The sequence below is a fragment of the Cervus elaphus genome, chromosome 11, assembly GCF_910594005.1.
Source record: "Cervus elaphus chromosome 11, mCerEla1.1, whole genome shotgun sequence".
NCBI classification, from domain to species: Eukaryota; Metazoa; Chordata; class Mammalia; order Artiodactyla; family Cervidae; genus Cervus; species Cervus elaphus.
Window position 1 is genome coordinate 43,193,641 of NC_057825.1, and position 16,257 is coordinate 43,209,897.

Sequence of the window (16,257 nt, forward strand, 5' to 3'; positions counted from 1 at the left end):
TATATTTATCACCTGTATTTAACCATCATTAACATTTTTCTTTTTCTGTTAAAATATTTTGTAGTTAATTTGAGGCCCTGTAATATTTCATCCCTAAGTACTTAAGAATATATTTCTAAAAACTTAGGGAGGGATACTTTTTTATATATGACTATATATCATGTCTATATCAAACCAGCAAAATTAACAATAATTCCTTATTATCATCTAATACTTATTCCTATTTGAAACTTACCAATTGTCCTAAGATGTCGTTTTACAATAATTTGTTTGAACAAAAGCTTTTACATGATCTACATATTGTATTTGGTTATTATGCCTCTTAAGTCTTTTATAAACTTCAAACACCTCTCTCCCCATTTTGTATGTCTTTTTTTAATGTTAAAAATGTGCCTAGATGTTTGCAACTTTGTGTTTTCTTTACTGTCATCCCCACTGATGACTTTTCCTGTTCCCCTGACATGTTACATTTTCCCTGTATAGCACTCAGTCATTCCCTGTATAGCACTCAGTCATGTCCAACTGTTTGCAACCCCATGACTCAAGTCTACCAGTCTCCTCTGTCCTCAGGGATTCTCCAGGCAAGAATACTGGAGTGGGTTGCGACGCCCTGCTCAAGTCGCTCAGTCATGTCCAACTCTTTGTGACCCCATGGACTATACAATCCATGAAATACTTTAGGCGAGAATACAGGAGTGAGTAGACGTTCTGTTCTCCAGAGGATCTTCCCAACCCAGGAATTGAGCCCAGGTCCCCCACATTGCAGGAGGATTCTTTACCAGCTGAGCCACAAGGGAATCCCTGTATCCCTGTATATCAAGTCTATATACCACTCCTGCTCTACTTGCTTCCGTGGGTTTCCCAGGAGTTTGGTCCAGTTTTTAATTCATTCCAAAATAGCAGAGTGTTTGATTTGGGTTAGTCTCTCAATTTTTAGCTTTTCATTTTCTTACCTGGAATTTTAATTTGGGGAAAGAGGAATAGCATAGTAATAAAATATAGGTTGATTCTAAGAAACTAAGAAGTAAGGGTACCTTTCCTTGGGCAGAATAAAACATTAACATCTGATGATACTACTGGCTAGACTAATGTTCCAGCCACTATTAATTCATGTTGAGTTAAATTGTGTTAGATTAACAGAGATCCGCAAAAGTGAAGAAACCTTTTATCTGGTCCTCAAATAGTAAAATATATAGTAGGATAATTATATCAGTAACTATTACAGGAGGTAGATTATATAAAGTATCATAATAAAGTAAGGAAATAATTCAGTGCTGTTGAAGCTTTTAATGTTTTGAAAGACATGGTTGTCAACTGGGGAATGAGGTCTGGGAAAGCTTTATGGATGAGGCATGGATATAAATTTTGCTTTTCACGATTAGAGTGGGCTTCCCTGGTGGCTTGGTGGTAAAGAATCCACTTGCTGATGCAGGAGACACAGGTTCAGTCCCTGGGTTGGGAAGATCCCCTGGAGAAGGAGACGGCAACCGATTGCAGTATTCTTGCCCAGGAAATCCCGTGGACAGAGGAACCTGGCAGGCTACAGATGGTTGCAAAAGAGTCGGACATGACTTAGCGACTAAACAACAACCATTAGAGCAGATTAAGTTGAGGCAAAGAGATACACTGAGGTTAACAGTGTGAGCAGACATGTTGATTGGAATCATAAGAAGTAAGTTTAGTGTCAGGTTTTGGAGTTAGGTAGACCTAAGTTCAAATTCCATGTTTGTCATGCATGAGCCACTGAAGAACCTTCGGCAAATTCTTAATTTATTTAGGCCTCAGTTTCTATCTCTAAATGGGGATAATAATAAAAATCTCATAAAGATGTAGTGAGGATTTATGAGATAATATATGTGGAGCACTTTTCTTTTTATCATATCTTTGTATCTGACTAGAGCCAGTTCCAGTAAACATTGACTGCTAATGCCTTTGCTGTTCTTTTTAATAATAACAAAAGTAAGTAATTCCATATAACTAATGTATTAGGGTGGGTAAGCCTAAGAGTAGAGTGGGAGATATGTTGGAAAGATAGTAGAGGTGGGTCACTGGTAGTCAAAGTATTTGTGTAAATACTTTGAATATATTGATGGTGGCATAGAAATGTAAAAATTTTTTTTTTCTTTTCCATTTATTTTTATTAGTTGGAGGCTAATTACTTTACAATATTGTAGTGGGTTTTGCTATACATTGACATGAATCAGCCATGGATTTACATGTGTTCCCCATCCCGATCCCCGCTCCCACCTCCCTCTCCACCCGATCCCTCTGGGTCTTCCCAGTGCACCAGCCCCAAGCACTTGTCTCATGCATCCAACCTGGGCTGGTGATCTGTTTCACCCTTGATAATATACATGTTTTGATGCTGTTCTCTCAAAACATCCCACCCTCGCCTTCTCCCACAGAGTCCAAAAGTCTGTTCTGTACATCTGTGTCTCTTTTTCTGTTTTGCATATAGGGTTATCATTACCATCTTTCTAAATTCCATATATATGCATTAGTATACTGTATTGGTCTTTATCTTTCTGGCTTACTTCACTCTGTATAATGGGCTCCAGTTTCATCCATCTCATTAGAACTGATTCAAATGAATTCTTTTTAACGGCTGAGTAATATTCCATGGTGTATATGTACCACAGCTTCCTTATCCATTCATCTGCTGATGGGCATCTAGGTTGCTTCCATGTCCCGGCTATTATAAACAGTGCTGCGATGAACATTGGGGTGCACGTGTCTCTTTCAGATCTGGTTTCCTCAGTGTGTATGCCCAGAAGTGGGATTGCTGGGTCATATGGCAGTTCTATTTCCAGTTTTTTAAGAAATCTCCACACTGTTCTCTATAGTGGCTGTACTAGTTTGCATTCCCACCAACAGTGTAAGAGGGTTCCCTTTTCTCCACACCCTCTCCAGCATTTATTGCTTGTAGACTTTTGGATAGCAGCCATCCTGACTGGTGTGTAATGGTACCTCATTGTGGTTTTGATTTGCATTTCTCTGATAATGAGTGATGTTGAGCATCTCTTCATGTGTTTGTTAGCCATCTGTATGTCTTCTTTGGAGAAATGTCTGTTTAGTTCTTTGGCCCATTTTTTGATTGCGTCATTTATTTTTCTGAAATTGAGCTTCAGGAGTTGCTTGTATCTTTTTGAGATTAATCCTTTGTCTGTTGCTTCGTTTGCTATTATTTTCTCCCAATCTGAGGGCTGTCTTTTCACCTTGCTTATAGTTTCCTTTGTTGTGCAAAAGCTTTTAAGTTTCATTAGGTTCCATTTGTTTATTTTTGCTTTTATTTCCAATATTCTGGGAGGTGGGTCATAGAGGATCCCGCTGTGTCAGAGAATGTTTTGCCTATGTTCTCCTCTAGGAGTTTTATAGTTTCTGGTCTTAACATTTAGATCATTAATCCATTTTGAGTGTATTTTTGTGTATGGTGTTAGAAAGTGTTCTAGTTTCGTTCTTTTACAAGTGGTTGACCAGTTTTCCCAGCACCACTTGTTAAAGAGGTTGTCTTTTTTTCCATTGTATATCCTTGCCTCCTTTGTCGAAGATAATGTGTCCATAGGTTCGTGGATTTATCTCTGGGCTTTCTATTCTGTTCCGTTGATCTATATTTCTGTCTTTGTGCCAGTACCACACTGTCTTGATGACTGTGGCTTTGTAGTAGAGCCTGAAGTCAGGCAGGTTGATTCCTCCAGTTCCATTCTTCTTTCTCAAGATTACTTTGGCTATTCGAGGTTTTTTTGTATTTCCATACAAATTGTGAAATTATTTGTTCTAGCTCTGTGAAAAATACTGTTGGTAGCTTGTTAGGGATTGCATTGAATCTATAGATTGCTTTGGGTAGTATAGTCATTTTGACAATATTGATTCTTCCAATCCATGAACACGGTATGTTTCTCCATCTGTTTGTGTCCTCTTTGATTTCGTTCATCAGTGTTTTATAGTTTTGTATGTATAGGTCTTTTGTTTCTTTAGGTAGATATACTCCTAAGTATTTTATTCTTTTTTTTTGCAATGGTGAATGGTATTGTTTCCTTACTTTCTCTTTCTGTTTTCTCACTGTTAGTGTATAGGAATGCAAGGGATTTCTGTGTGTTAATTTCATATCCTGCAATTTTACTATATTCGTTGATTAGATCTAGTAATTTTCTGGTAGAATCTTTAGGGTTTTCTATGTAGAGGATCATGTCATCTGCAAACAGCAAGAGTTTCACGTCTTCTTTTCCTATCTGGATTCCTTTTACTTCTTTTTCTGCTCTGATTGCTGTGGCCAAAACTTCCAACACTATGTTGAATAGTAGTGGTGAGAGTGGGCACCCTTGTCTTGTTCCTGATTTTAGGGGAAATGCTTTCAATTTTTCACCTTTGAGGGTAATGCTTGCTGTAGGTTTGTCATTTATAGCTTTTATTATGTTGAGGTATGTTCCTTCTATTCCTGCTTTCTGGAGAGTTTTAATCATAAATGGATGTTGAATTTTGTCAGATGCTTTTTCTGCATCTATTGAGATAATCATATGGCTTTTATCTTTCAATTTGTTAATGTGGTGTATTACATTGATTGATTTGCAGATGTTAAAGAATCCTTGCATTCCTGGGATAAAGCCCACTTGGTCATGATGTATGATCTTTTTAATATGTTGTTGGATTCTGTTTGCTAGAATTTTGTTAAGGATTTTTGCATCTATGTTCATCAGTGATATTGGCCTGTAGTTTTCTTTTTTTGTGGTATCTTGGTCTGGTTTTGGAATTAGGGTGATGGTGGCCCCATAGAATGAGTTTGGAAGTTTAGCTTCTTCTGCAATTTTCTGGAAGAGTTTGAGTAAGATAGGTGTTAGCTCTTCTCTAAATTTTTGGTAGAATTCAGCTGTGAAGCCATCAGGTTCTGGGCTTTTGTTTGCTGGAAGATTTCTGATTACAGTTTCGATTTCCTTGCTTGTGATGGGTCTGTTAAGATCTTATATTTCTTTCTGGTTCAGTTGTGGAAAGTTATACTTTTCTAAGAATTTGTCCATTTCTTCCAAGTTGTCCATTTTATTGGCATAGAGCTGCTGGTAGTAGTCTCTATGATCCTTTGTATTCAGTGTTGTCTGTTGTGATCTCTCCATTTTCATTTCTAATTTTGTTAATTTGGTACTTCTCCCTTTGTTTCTTAATGAGTCTTGCTAACGGTTTGTCAATTTTGTTTATTTTTTCAAAAAACCAGCTTTTAGCCTTGTTGATTTTTGCAATGGTCTCTTTAGTTTCTTTTGCATTTATTTCTGCCCTGATTTTTAAGATTTCTTTCCTTCTACTAACCCTGGGGTTCTTCATTTCTTCCTTCTCTAGTTGCTTTAGGTGTAGAGTTAGGTTATTTATTTGACTTTTTTCTTGTTTCTTGAGGTAAGCCTGTAATGCTATGAACCTTCCCCTTAGCACTGCTTTTACAGTGTCCCATAGGTTCTGGGTTGTTGTGTTTTCATTTTCATTCGTTTCTATGCATATTTTGGTTTCTTTTTTGATTTCTTCTATGATTTGTTGGTTATTTAGAAGCGTGTTATTTAGCCTCCATATGTTTCAATTTTTAATAATGTTTTTTCCTGTAATTGAGATCTAATCTTACTGCACTGTGGTCAGAAAAGATGACTGGAATGATTTCAACTTTTTTGAATTTCCCATGGCTAGATTTATGGCCCAGGATGTGATCTATTCTGAAGAAGGTTCCATGTGCACTTGAGAAAAAGGTGAAATTGATTGTTTTGGGGTGAAATGTCCTATAGATATCAGTTAGGTCTAGCTGGTCCATTGTGTCATTTGAAGTTTGTGTTTCCTTGTTAATTTTCTGTTTAGTTGATCTGTCCATAGTTGTGAGTGGGGTATTAAAGTCTCCCACTATTATTGTGTTACTATTAATTTCCTCTTTCACACTCGTTAGTGTTTGCGTTACATACTGCGGTGCTCCTATGTTGGGTGCATATATATTTATCATTGTTATATCTTCTTCTTGGATTGATCCCTTGATAATTATGTAGTGTCCTTCTTTGTCTCTTTTCATAGCCTTTATTTTAAAGTCTATTTTATCTGATATGAGTATTGCGACTCCTGCTTTCTTTTGGTCTCCGTTTGCGTGAAATATTTTTTTCCAGCCCTTCACTTTCAGTCTGTATGTGTCCCTTGTTTTGAGGTGGGTCTCTTGTAGACAGCATATATAGGGGTCTTGTTTTTGTATCCATTCAGCCAGTCTTTGTCTTTTGGTTGGGGCATTCAACCCATTTACATTTAAGGTAATTATTGATAGGTATGGTCCCATTGCCATTTACTTTGTTGTTTTGGGTTCACGTTTATACAACCTTTATGTGTTTCCTGTCTAGAGAAGATCCTTTAGCATTTCTTGAAGAGCTGGTTCGGTGGTGCTGAATTCTCTCAGCTTTTGCTTGTCTGTAAAGCTTTTGAATTCTCCTTCATATCTGAATGAGATCCTTGCTGGGTACAGTAATCTAGGTTGTAGGTTATTCTCTTTCATTACTTTAAGTATGTCCTGCCATTCCCTTCTGGCCTGAAGGGTTTCTATTGATAGATCATCTGTTATCCTTATGGGAATCCCTTTGTGTGTTATTTGTTGTTTCTCCCTTGCTGCTTTTAATATTTGTTCTTTGTGTTTGACCTTTGTTAATTTGATTAATATGTGTCTTGGGGAGTTTCACCTTGGGTTTGTCCTGTTTGGGACTCTCTGGGTTTCTTGGACCTGTGTAACTATTTCCTTCCCCAATTTAGGGAAGTTTTCAGCTATTATCTCCTCGAGTATTTTCTCATGGCCTTTCTTTCTGTCTTCTTCATCTGGGACTCCTATGATTCAAATGTTGGGGCATTTCACATTGTCCCAGAGGTCCCTGAGCTTCTCCTCATTTCTTTTGATTCTTTTTTCTTTTTTCCTCTCTGCTTCATTTATTTCCATCATTTTATCTTCTACCTCACTTACCCTATCTTCTGTCTCTGTCATTCTACTCTTGGTTCCCTCCAGAGTGTTTTCCATCTCATTTATTGCATTATTCATTTTTAATTGACTCTTTTTTATTTCTCCTAGGTCCTTATTAAACATTTCTTGCATCTTCTCAATCTTTGTCTCCAGGCTATTTATCTGTAACTCCATTTTGTTTTCAAGATTTTGGGTCATTTTTATTATCATTATTCTAAGTTCTTTTTCAGGTAGATTCCCTATCTCCTCCTCTTTTGTTTGACTTGGTGGGCATTTTTCATGTTCCTTTACCTGTTGGGTATTTCTCTGCCTTTTCCTCTTGTTTAGATTGCTGTGTCTGGAGTGGGCTTTCTGTATTCTGGTGGTCTGTGGTTCCTTTTTATTTTGGAGGTTTCACCCAGTGGATGGGGTTGGATGATTGGCTTGTAAAGTTTTCCTGGTTAGGGAAGCTTGCATTGGTGTTCTGGTGCGTGGAACTGGATTTCTTCTCTCTGGAGTGCAATGGAGTGTCCAGGAGTGAGTTTTGAGATGGGTCTATGTGTTAGGTGTGACTTTGGGCAGCCAGTATGTTGACCCTCGGGGCTATGTTCCTGCATTTCTGGAGAAATTACGTGGTATGTCTTGCTCTGGAACTTATTGGCTCTTGGGTGGTGGTTGGTTTCAGTGTAGGCATGGAGGCTTTTGGATGATCTCTTATTACTTAATGTTCCCTGTAGTCAGGAGTTTTCTGGTGTTCTCAGGTTTTGGACTTAAGTCTCCTGCCTCTGGATTTCAGGCTTCCAGTAGTCTCAAGACTTCTCCAACTATACAGCACTGATAATAGAACTTCTAGGTTAATGGTGAAAAGATTCTCCACCGTGAGGGACACAGAGAGGTTCACAGAGTTACATGAAGAAGAGGAGAGGGAGGAGGGAGATAGAGATGAGCAGGAGGAGAAAAAGGGGGAAAAAGGAGGAGTAAAAGGGGGACTCAAGAGGAGAGAGACAGATCGACGCAGTTCTCTGTTCCCAAAGTGTTCTCCGTAGCCCAGACACCCACAGAGATTCACAGGATTGGATTGGGAAGAGAAGGGGGAGGGAGGAAATAGAGGTGATCTGAGGGAGAAAACAGAGAGTCAAGATTGGGAGAGAGTAATCAACACACTCCTGAGTAAAAATGGGTACTGAAGATTGTATTCTTAAATGTCCAATATTGATATCCAATACTGAAAAACAAACATTAAAAATCTAGAGTAGAGGTTAGACTCTTAAAAATACAACATTAAAAACAAAAACAAAAACACAAAAAATTTTAGAAATATATATGAAGTTCAGTTTAAAAATAGGGCCTCTTCTTTTTTTTTTTTGCAAGGTTATAGTGAAATGAAATTGAAAATTAAGGAGTAGTAGAGGAGTAATAGAGGACTTTAAAAGAAAATAAGAGAAAAAAAATTTTTTTTCTAAATAAAAAAATAGTAAAAATATATGAAAATGAATATGAAAGTTAAGGAGTAATGGAGGAGTAATAGGGAATTTTAAAAGAAAGTAAACGAGAAAAAATTTTAAAAAAAATTGTTTTCTTTTAAAGTAAAAGTAAAAATATATCTAGGAATTTCTCTGGAGCTGTTGCGGTCAGTGTGGGTTTGGTTCAGTTTCAGATAGCTCCTCGTTCCAGCTTACACCTCTCGATATCTATAGGCCCCTTCCGGTGTAGTCGGTGTTACCTACAGGGATTTTAATCTGTTGCAGCGGTCCCTTCTGAAGCGGTTCCCTTTGTTTATTTGGCTTCTGTTTGCCGGTCTGTTCAGTGTCTAATTTCCGCCCTGACACAGGCGGGTGGAGGTGGTCTCTTGTTTATGTTCGCTTGTTCATTTGTACTGCGATGAGGGAGGGGCGCTGCAGACAAATGTCACTGGCCTGTGTGGGGAGCACTCGCAGTGTTCCGGCCACACTGGGTTTGCCCCGCTCACGGATGTGTACTTTCCCTGTCTACACTGCTCAGGCTCCCGGCTGCTCTATATGGAACAGGCCCTGCGTTGCGTGCGGTTCCAGTTTTCGGGTTCTCTACAAAAGCGCGGACTCGGTTGGGCCTGCGTTTTGTGCCTTCCCCGGTCCCCCGAGCAGCTCAGGCAGCCAGGAGCTTGACGGGCACACTCTCCTCGGGTGCAACGTTCCTTATCCCCTCCGCAGCCCCAGCCTCAGTTTCCCCGCGCTGGTCGGGTGCGCCTTGTGACTGATTTCGGGAGCTGGCCTCTAGCCGCGACCTTCCCAGCGGATGTCGACCATCCAGAATCTCAGGAAGTCTTTGGTTAGAGACTGGAAGCGTGTTGGCAGTTTGGTAGGGGGTGCCTTCTCTGGGGCCGAGTTTGCCCCCTTTCCCCTCCCCCCTGCCTCCTGCCTCCCGCGGGGGATGGGCCGGTCCGCAGCTGGCTAGCTCTCCTCTGGAATTGCTCAGTCCCTTTGTTCTGTGAACGGCCGGTTAATTTTCTCTCTCACTCTTGCTGTCCCACAGTTTAAGTTGATATCTCTCGTTAGCTCCCTCCGATTGCCCTCAGGGCATTCGGGCCCTAAGCAATGCCTCCTGCTCCTCTCCGTTCAGCCCCCACTTGCTGGTGGCGGATGCAGGCGTCTGAGGTACTTTTCTGCTGGGAGTTGCTTTTAGGCATGTAATCTGTGGGTTTTTATTTTTCCTCCCAGTTAGGTTGCCCTCCGAGATTCGAAAACTTCCCCCAGACCCGCCAATGCTGGGGTTTCCTGGTGTTTGGAAACTTCCTCTATTACGACTCCCTTCACAGGACGGGTCTCTGTCCCTAGCTCTTTTGTCTCTCTTTTTATCTTTTATATTTTGTCCTACCTCCTTTCTAAGACGATGGGCTGCTTTTCTGGGGCCTGATGTCTCCTGCTAGCGGTCAGAAGGTGTTTTGTGAAGTTTGCTCAGCGTTCAGATGTTCTTTCGATGAATTTGTAGGGGAGAAAGTGGTCTCCTCATCCTATTCCTCTGCCATCTTAGCTCCTCCTCTGCCAGAAATGTAAAACTTTATGGTAAATTTATTAAAAAAAACTGCCAAATGATTTTCTGAAATGACTATACAGTTTCGTGATGTATAAGACTTCTGGATACTCTTTGTCTTCACCAGCTCTTTATGTTGTCTCTGCTTTAACATTAGTCTTCTAGTGGGTCTGCATTGAGTGATATCTCATTGTGGTTTTAATTTCTGTAATGACTAGTATGTTGAGTATCTTTTCATGTGTTGGTTTGTCATCTGCACTTTATCTCTGGCAGTATTTTGGTTGTTACAGTTTTGTGTGGGATGGTACTAGTCATTAGTGAGGAGAGACTGATGCTGCTGAATATCCTGCAATACCCAGGATGGCCCCCACAACAAAAAATTTTCTAGCTCAAAATAGTAACTAATGTGTAAAATAATTTGAAAGTATAATTGGTGAGACTTAGTCACTGATTCAATACAAGGAAAACAAAGAAAAGAAGGAGTTAAAAACTTAAGTTGGAGATTTCAAGTCTGTGTGACCAGGAGGATGGTAATATTGGTAATAGTAATTGAAACAGGTAAGAGAGCAGGTTTGGGAAAGCTCATGGTAAGCTCAAATGTGGATTGGAGTATGTAATGAATGTAATAAAGGGGAGCATGTAATAAAGTGGTTCATAACTAGAGGTATATTAGAAGTCATGGGATTGAACAACACTGACAAGAACAAAGTGAGGAAGATAAGAGAGGATTAATATTAAAGTTGCTTTGCACTTGGGAGACAGGACCTGGAAGAGGGAAGGTTAGGAGGAAGGAACGGGGAAAGCATTGTCCTGCACCAGGATGACGTTTCCAGTGGGATGTTGTGTGAAATACTGCAGAGAAATGAGGAAGGGGAACTAAAAGAGTTATTAAATTTGGAAATTAGGACCTCTTTAGTAATTTTTTTCCAGAGAGAAATTTCAGAAGATTGTTTATGGTAGAGGGAAGATTGTTTGGATGGTGGCAAGAACCAAAGTTTAAAGGTTGAGAATAAAAAAGTACAGTATCAAGATTAAATGATTGAAGCCATGTATGGTAAAAGTCATACAGAAAGAATACTATTTTGAGGGAAAGCAGTGATGAATGAAAGTTTTGAGGGGTATACTAGTTTACTAGGGCTGCCATAACATTCCCACAGAGTAAGGGGCTTAGAACAAGAAGTGCATTGTCTTGTAGTATTTGGAGGATAGAAATCCCGAATCAAAGTGTCCCCAGAACATGCTTCCTCTGAAGGCTCTAACAGAGAAAACTTCCTTGCCTCTTTCTAGCTTCAGGTGCTTGCTGTCAGTTGTTGGCATTCCTTGACTTGTAGATCCATCACTTCAGTCCCTGCCTCTGTCTTCACATGACCATATTCCCTCTGTGTGTTTCTATGTCTAAGTGTCCCTCTCCTTTCTTTTATAAAAATACCAGTCAGTGGATTTAGGGCCCACTCAAATCCAGTATTACCTTAGGATGCTCTAAGTGGACATGAATCTTGGGGGGATATAATTCAACCCAGGACATGGGGGTAATTAAGATAAGGGGATTTTGCCATTGTGAGATTATTTCATACCCACTAGGATGGCTAAAATAAGGACAGTAACAAGTATTGGAGAGAATATGGAGAAATTGGAACCCTCATACATTGCTGGGTGGAATTGTAAAGTGGTACAGCCACTTTGGAAAACATTTTGCATTTCCTCAAAAGGTTGAACATGGAGTTACCATATGACCCAGTAATTCTACTTCAAGAGAATTGATAACATCTGTCTACACAGAAATTTGTACATGAATGTTCATAAAGTTATTATTCATAATAGCCAAAAAGTAGAAATGGCCCAAATGTCTATTAACTGATGACTGGATTAACTATGATTTATTCATGCAATGGAATATCATACAGCCATAAAAGGATGATGTACTTGATGCAACATGGACGAACCTTTGAAAGCATGCTAAGTGAAAGAAGCCAGTCACAAAAGCGATATGCTATATGATTCCATTAGTGATTAGTGGTTGCCAGGAACTGAGGAGAAGGAAGAATGGGGAGTGCCTGCTAATGGATATGGGGTTTCTTTTTGGGTTGATGGAAGTGTTTGTAAATTAGTGGTGATGGTTGTATAGCTATGAGTTTACTAAAGAGCAGTTAATTGTACACTTTAAAGGGGTGAATTTTATGGTATACAAATTATATCTTAGAGCTGTTAATAAAAAAAGAAAAGGGGATATTTGATTTACTGTAGGCTGAAGAGAGACAAATCGTTGAGGGGTCACAAGGTTGCTTGGTCCAGTCACATGATAACTTTTACATGGTTCTACTACCACGGTATATTGGAACTCATCATTTTAATAAACTATGTAAGATTAGTGCATCTAAAATATAGTTATTTGGCCCAAATTTGTCTTAAAAATGAAAATGATGTATAATTTAAACTGTGAACTCTATAATATGGGCCAAAATGTGATTATCTCAATCATACCAGTGTACAGTTCCAGATATAAGAATAATAAATGAATTTACCTAATTAAAAATTTTTAGTATAGATACTTGAAAATTAGGATAAACATGATTACAATATTGACCCACCTATGAAAGAGAAAGAACATTTTAGTTCTACCAGTTATACTGATTTCAGATATGACCACTTTGAACACATTCTTAAAATCATGTTTAAAAAAACAAACTTAATTTGAAGGGCCTACTTTAATGATTCATTATTCTATATTGAGCCAGAATAGTAGCTAATATTTTTGAGTACTTCCTTTGTATCACACACAGTTTTGAGTTCTTATGAACCATCTTTTAAAATCCTCAGGAAAAGCCCTTTGAGATATAGAGAAATATCTCACCTAATACAGAGAAGTAACTCACCCAGTCTCACATAGCTAAGAATTTTAAGAGTTGGAATTTGAATGCAGGCAGTCCATCTTTAGGGCTTCCCAGGTTGCGCCATGGTAAAGAATCTGCCTATCAATGCAGGAGACACAAGAGATGCAAGTTCCGTGTCTGAATCGAGATCCCCTGGAGTAAGGAATGGTAACCCACTGCAGTATTCTGGCCTGGAATATTCCATGGACAAAGGAGCCTGGCGGGCTACAGTCCATGGGGTCGCAAAGAGTCAGACCATGACTGAGGAACACATCACACGCCCATCTTAAGAAGGGAAGCAGTCTGTATTCTTAGCCACTAAATTATGCTGGCTGTCTCAAAGTAGATTAGAATTTTTGATGAAAAATTTTTAAGATTTGCATGAGTAGCACAGAATATAGTTGAAGTGTAAGCTTCAACTCTATCAGAGTTAGATGTGTAAGGGCAGAAAATAATATGTTTTAGGGAACAGTGGGGATAGTATACATTACAGAGGACATGAATATAATTCTCATTATTTTTCCCTGCCAGTATGAAGTGAAAGCTCCCGTTCCTTCTGCCTGTTTCAGGAATATTTGTAAGCAAATGGCAAAAATGCATGAAGCTATATTTGATCTGCTTCCTGAAGAACAAACGCAAGTGAGTAGTAATTCCTAAAACTATTATATATAACATAATATGCATGCAGAATTGAAGTGTTTTTATGTACTTTTGACACATGTAAACTTAGTTCATGTTACAATATGATCATTATTATTTTTTCCCAGTTGTTATATTGACTTGTGGAACATGGATAGAAATTTCTGATTTCAGAACCCTCCTTGCCCCGACAGGCTAGAGCAGTGGTAGCTTTGCTCTGTGGTCAGCCATTCTAAAAAGCAGATTTTCATTTGTCCTTTGGGTCATCAGAGGTCCCAGATTCTACCAACATCATTTATTACATTATTAGTTTGAAAATCAGGGTTGTTTAGCATTTATCAATGAATAGTAGAATAAGTTATACACTGATTATAATCCAAATTGGATAGGGAAGGAATTACTGATGGACTTAATAACTTAATAACTCAATCAGTATACATTAATGTTTGTTAGGTCAGCATAAATGGTGTGTAGTAGGCACAAATCAGGAAAAATAGCAAAATGGGTAGTCTTTAGCATCTCTTACCTATGAAGTATCCATCCTCTGCCACTACTGTTTTCCCTACACCATCATCAGTGTTTTCTCCACTTTTCCACGACATTCCTACCCCTGACTTTCCTCAATTCCGTTTCCTAGTAGTACTTTAAAGGTTCCAGTACTTCTTTTTTTTCAGTCTTCTTTATCCACCTTAGTTTGTTCCCTTTATACCAGGTGATCTCATTCAAACCTAGTTGTATTTAGGGTCGGGAAGATCCCCTGGAGGAGGGCATGGCAACCCACTCCAGTATTCTTGCCTGGAGAATCCCATGGACAGAGGCACCTGGAGGACTGCAGTCCATGGGGACACGACTGAAGTGACTTAACAAACACACAGTGTTATAATTAATACAAGCCTAGTTGTTACATGACTAATGATCTTAGCTTTCACTGGAGTTTTTGCTCTTCAGACACATTTCTTGTTTCAGTTTGTCTCTGATTGGCTGAGTGCATGGCATCGATACTTGGGAGCAAAGTGTAGGTTTTGTAGTGTCTCTTCCCCACTTTTGCTTCTGCTGGTCTCCTTTTCCACACCACCTTGAACTTCCATCTTACACTAGCTATTACCATCTTCTCATGTTTTCCTAGGTTTTCATTCATCATACTAACTTTATGAATACATATTATCCACCATCTTTGGGGCTCACTGAGGACTTAGGAGGAGCTTTGAGATACGGAGCACCCACTAGGGTCTCTCTTTTCCTTTCTCAGTCTTCCTAGTCAAACCATCCTTTTCATTCCACATGCAAGATCCCTCACCTCTGACATTCTGACCTTCTGAATTTGCCCTCTGAGTTCTAATTCTGGAGCAAGACTTAGCCAGGTCAGTGAGCTGAATACACAGGTATTTCATATATTTTTATCTGCATCTTCATTTAAAGTGAACTCTTTTCAAACCTTGGCACAAAGTATAGATTTTATGTAATCACTGTCATTCGAGTACCAGTGACTCCATAAAACTTTTCCATAGATGACTTTATATATTTTTGTCATTGAAAATATATTTCACAAAATTGTTTCCATAGATTAGTTTTGTATAATTTCAGGTCAGGCATTTCCCAAAGAAGTACTGGGCCATTGCATTAAAAATTTGCAAATGGAGCAATAAAATACTTCCAAGTAATTTAGAAGGGTAACAGTAGCCTTCCTTTACCATTGTGACTTTTTTCTCTGTCAGGTTCCTAGTTAATTGCAGAATTCTCCATCTTTTCACCTGTATGGTTCATCCCATTTACATATTCCAGAAGACTTTTAAGGGGCAGAAAGGCAGTAGTAAATCGTATCACTAAAAGGAGTGCTGCTAAAAAGGGCAAAAGAGCTTTTATCCAACTAAGCAGAAAAACTATACTGAAATAGTAATTCCATACTTTCAGAGGAGGATTTTAAAAGTATATGCCAAAGCAAAAAATTTTCTCCAAATAATACTAATTACTTATGTCTTCTGTGTCGGTAGAGCTTTAAGAAACTTAGTTTTGTTTCTTTTTCAGATGTTATTTTTAAGAATTAATGCAAGTTACAAACTCCACTTGAAAAAGCAGTTATCTCACTTAAATGTGATAAATGATGGAGGACCTCAAAATGGGTATGTTTTCAACATATTTTTACCACATACTCTGATATTGAGTTGTTTGATTAGTTTTTCTTCATTGTGCTGTCCTTTACCAGTATAATCTTGCCAGGGCCCCATAGTTGTAAAATCAGCAATCTTTTGCCTTTTTTTTTTTTTTTTGGCCTCTGTGGATGTGCTGTATCTCTATATCTATCTGTCTGTTTATGTTAAAGTGTTTTATAAATGGTCAATTAGTTAATTGCCTTTATATGTCTACTTTGAGGCAGTGTGCATTAGTAGCACCTCCTTAGGTCACCCAGTAGTCTTCAGCTGTCCAGACAAAACTTAAAGTCCTACTTTGTACCTGTATGACCATGACAAAGTCACTTAAACTCTGTGCCTTATGTATGAAATGAGAGTGTTAAAATCTCTTCAATTCCTCCACCGGGTTACAAAAAATAATGTGTATATATTTTCTTGTAAGCCACTGAACAAATTTTATGTATTATTGGTGAAATAAAATGACATATAAAACATAAGATTTAGAATCAGAAAACTTGGGTTAAGTTTGGCCACTTACTAGCTCTGTAACTGAGCAAGTCACTTAATCTCTCTGAGCCTTAATATTTCTTATATTGGGAATGATAAAAAGTTCTGTCACAGAATTTTTGTTAAGAGCAATGTAGGTTAGGATATGAATTTAAAGATTATATAAAATACA

The 16,257-nt window shown here is 38.5% G+C and overlaps 1 protein-coding gene across 3 annotated transcripts in view; it reads left to right on the forward strand.

Annotated features, from left to right (window-relative positions):
• Positions 1–16,257, forward strand: part of VPS54 (VPS54 subunit of GARP complex) — a 103,359-nt gene that overhangs the window by 77,822 nt on the left and 9,280 nt on the right. For all 3 annotated transcript variants that reach the window (XM_043917669.1, XM_043917670.1, XM_043917671.1), the window contains 2 exons: positions 13,342–13,449; positions 15,475–15,569. In XM_043917669.1, coding sequence (XP_043773604.1) covers positions 13,342–13,449; positions 15,475–15,569 — 203 coding nt within the window. The remainder of the gene's footprint in view (positions 1–13,341; positions 13,450–15,474; positions 15,570–16,257) is intronic.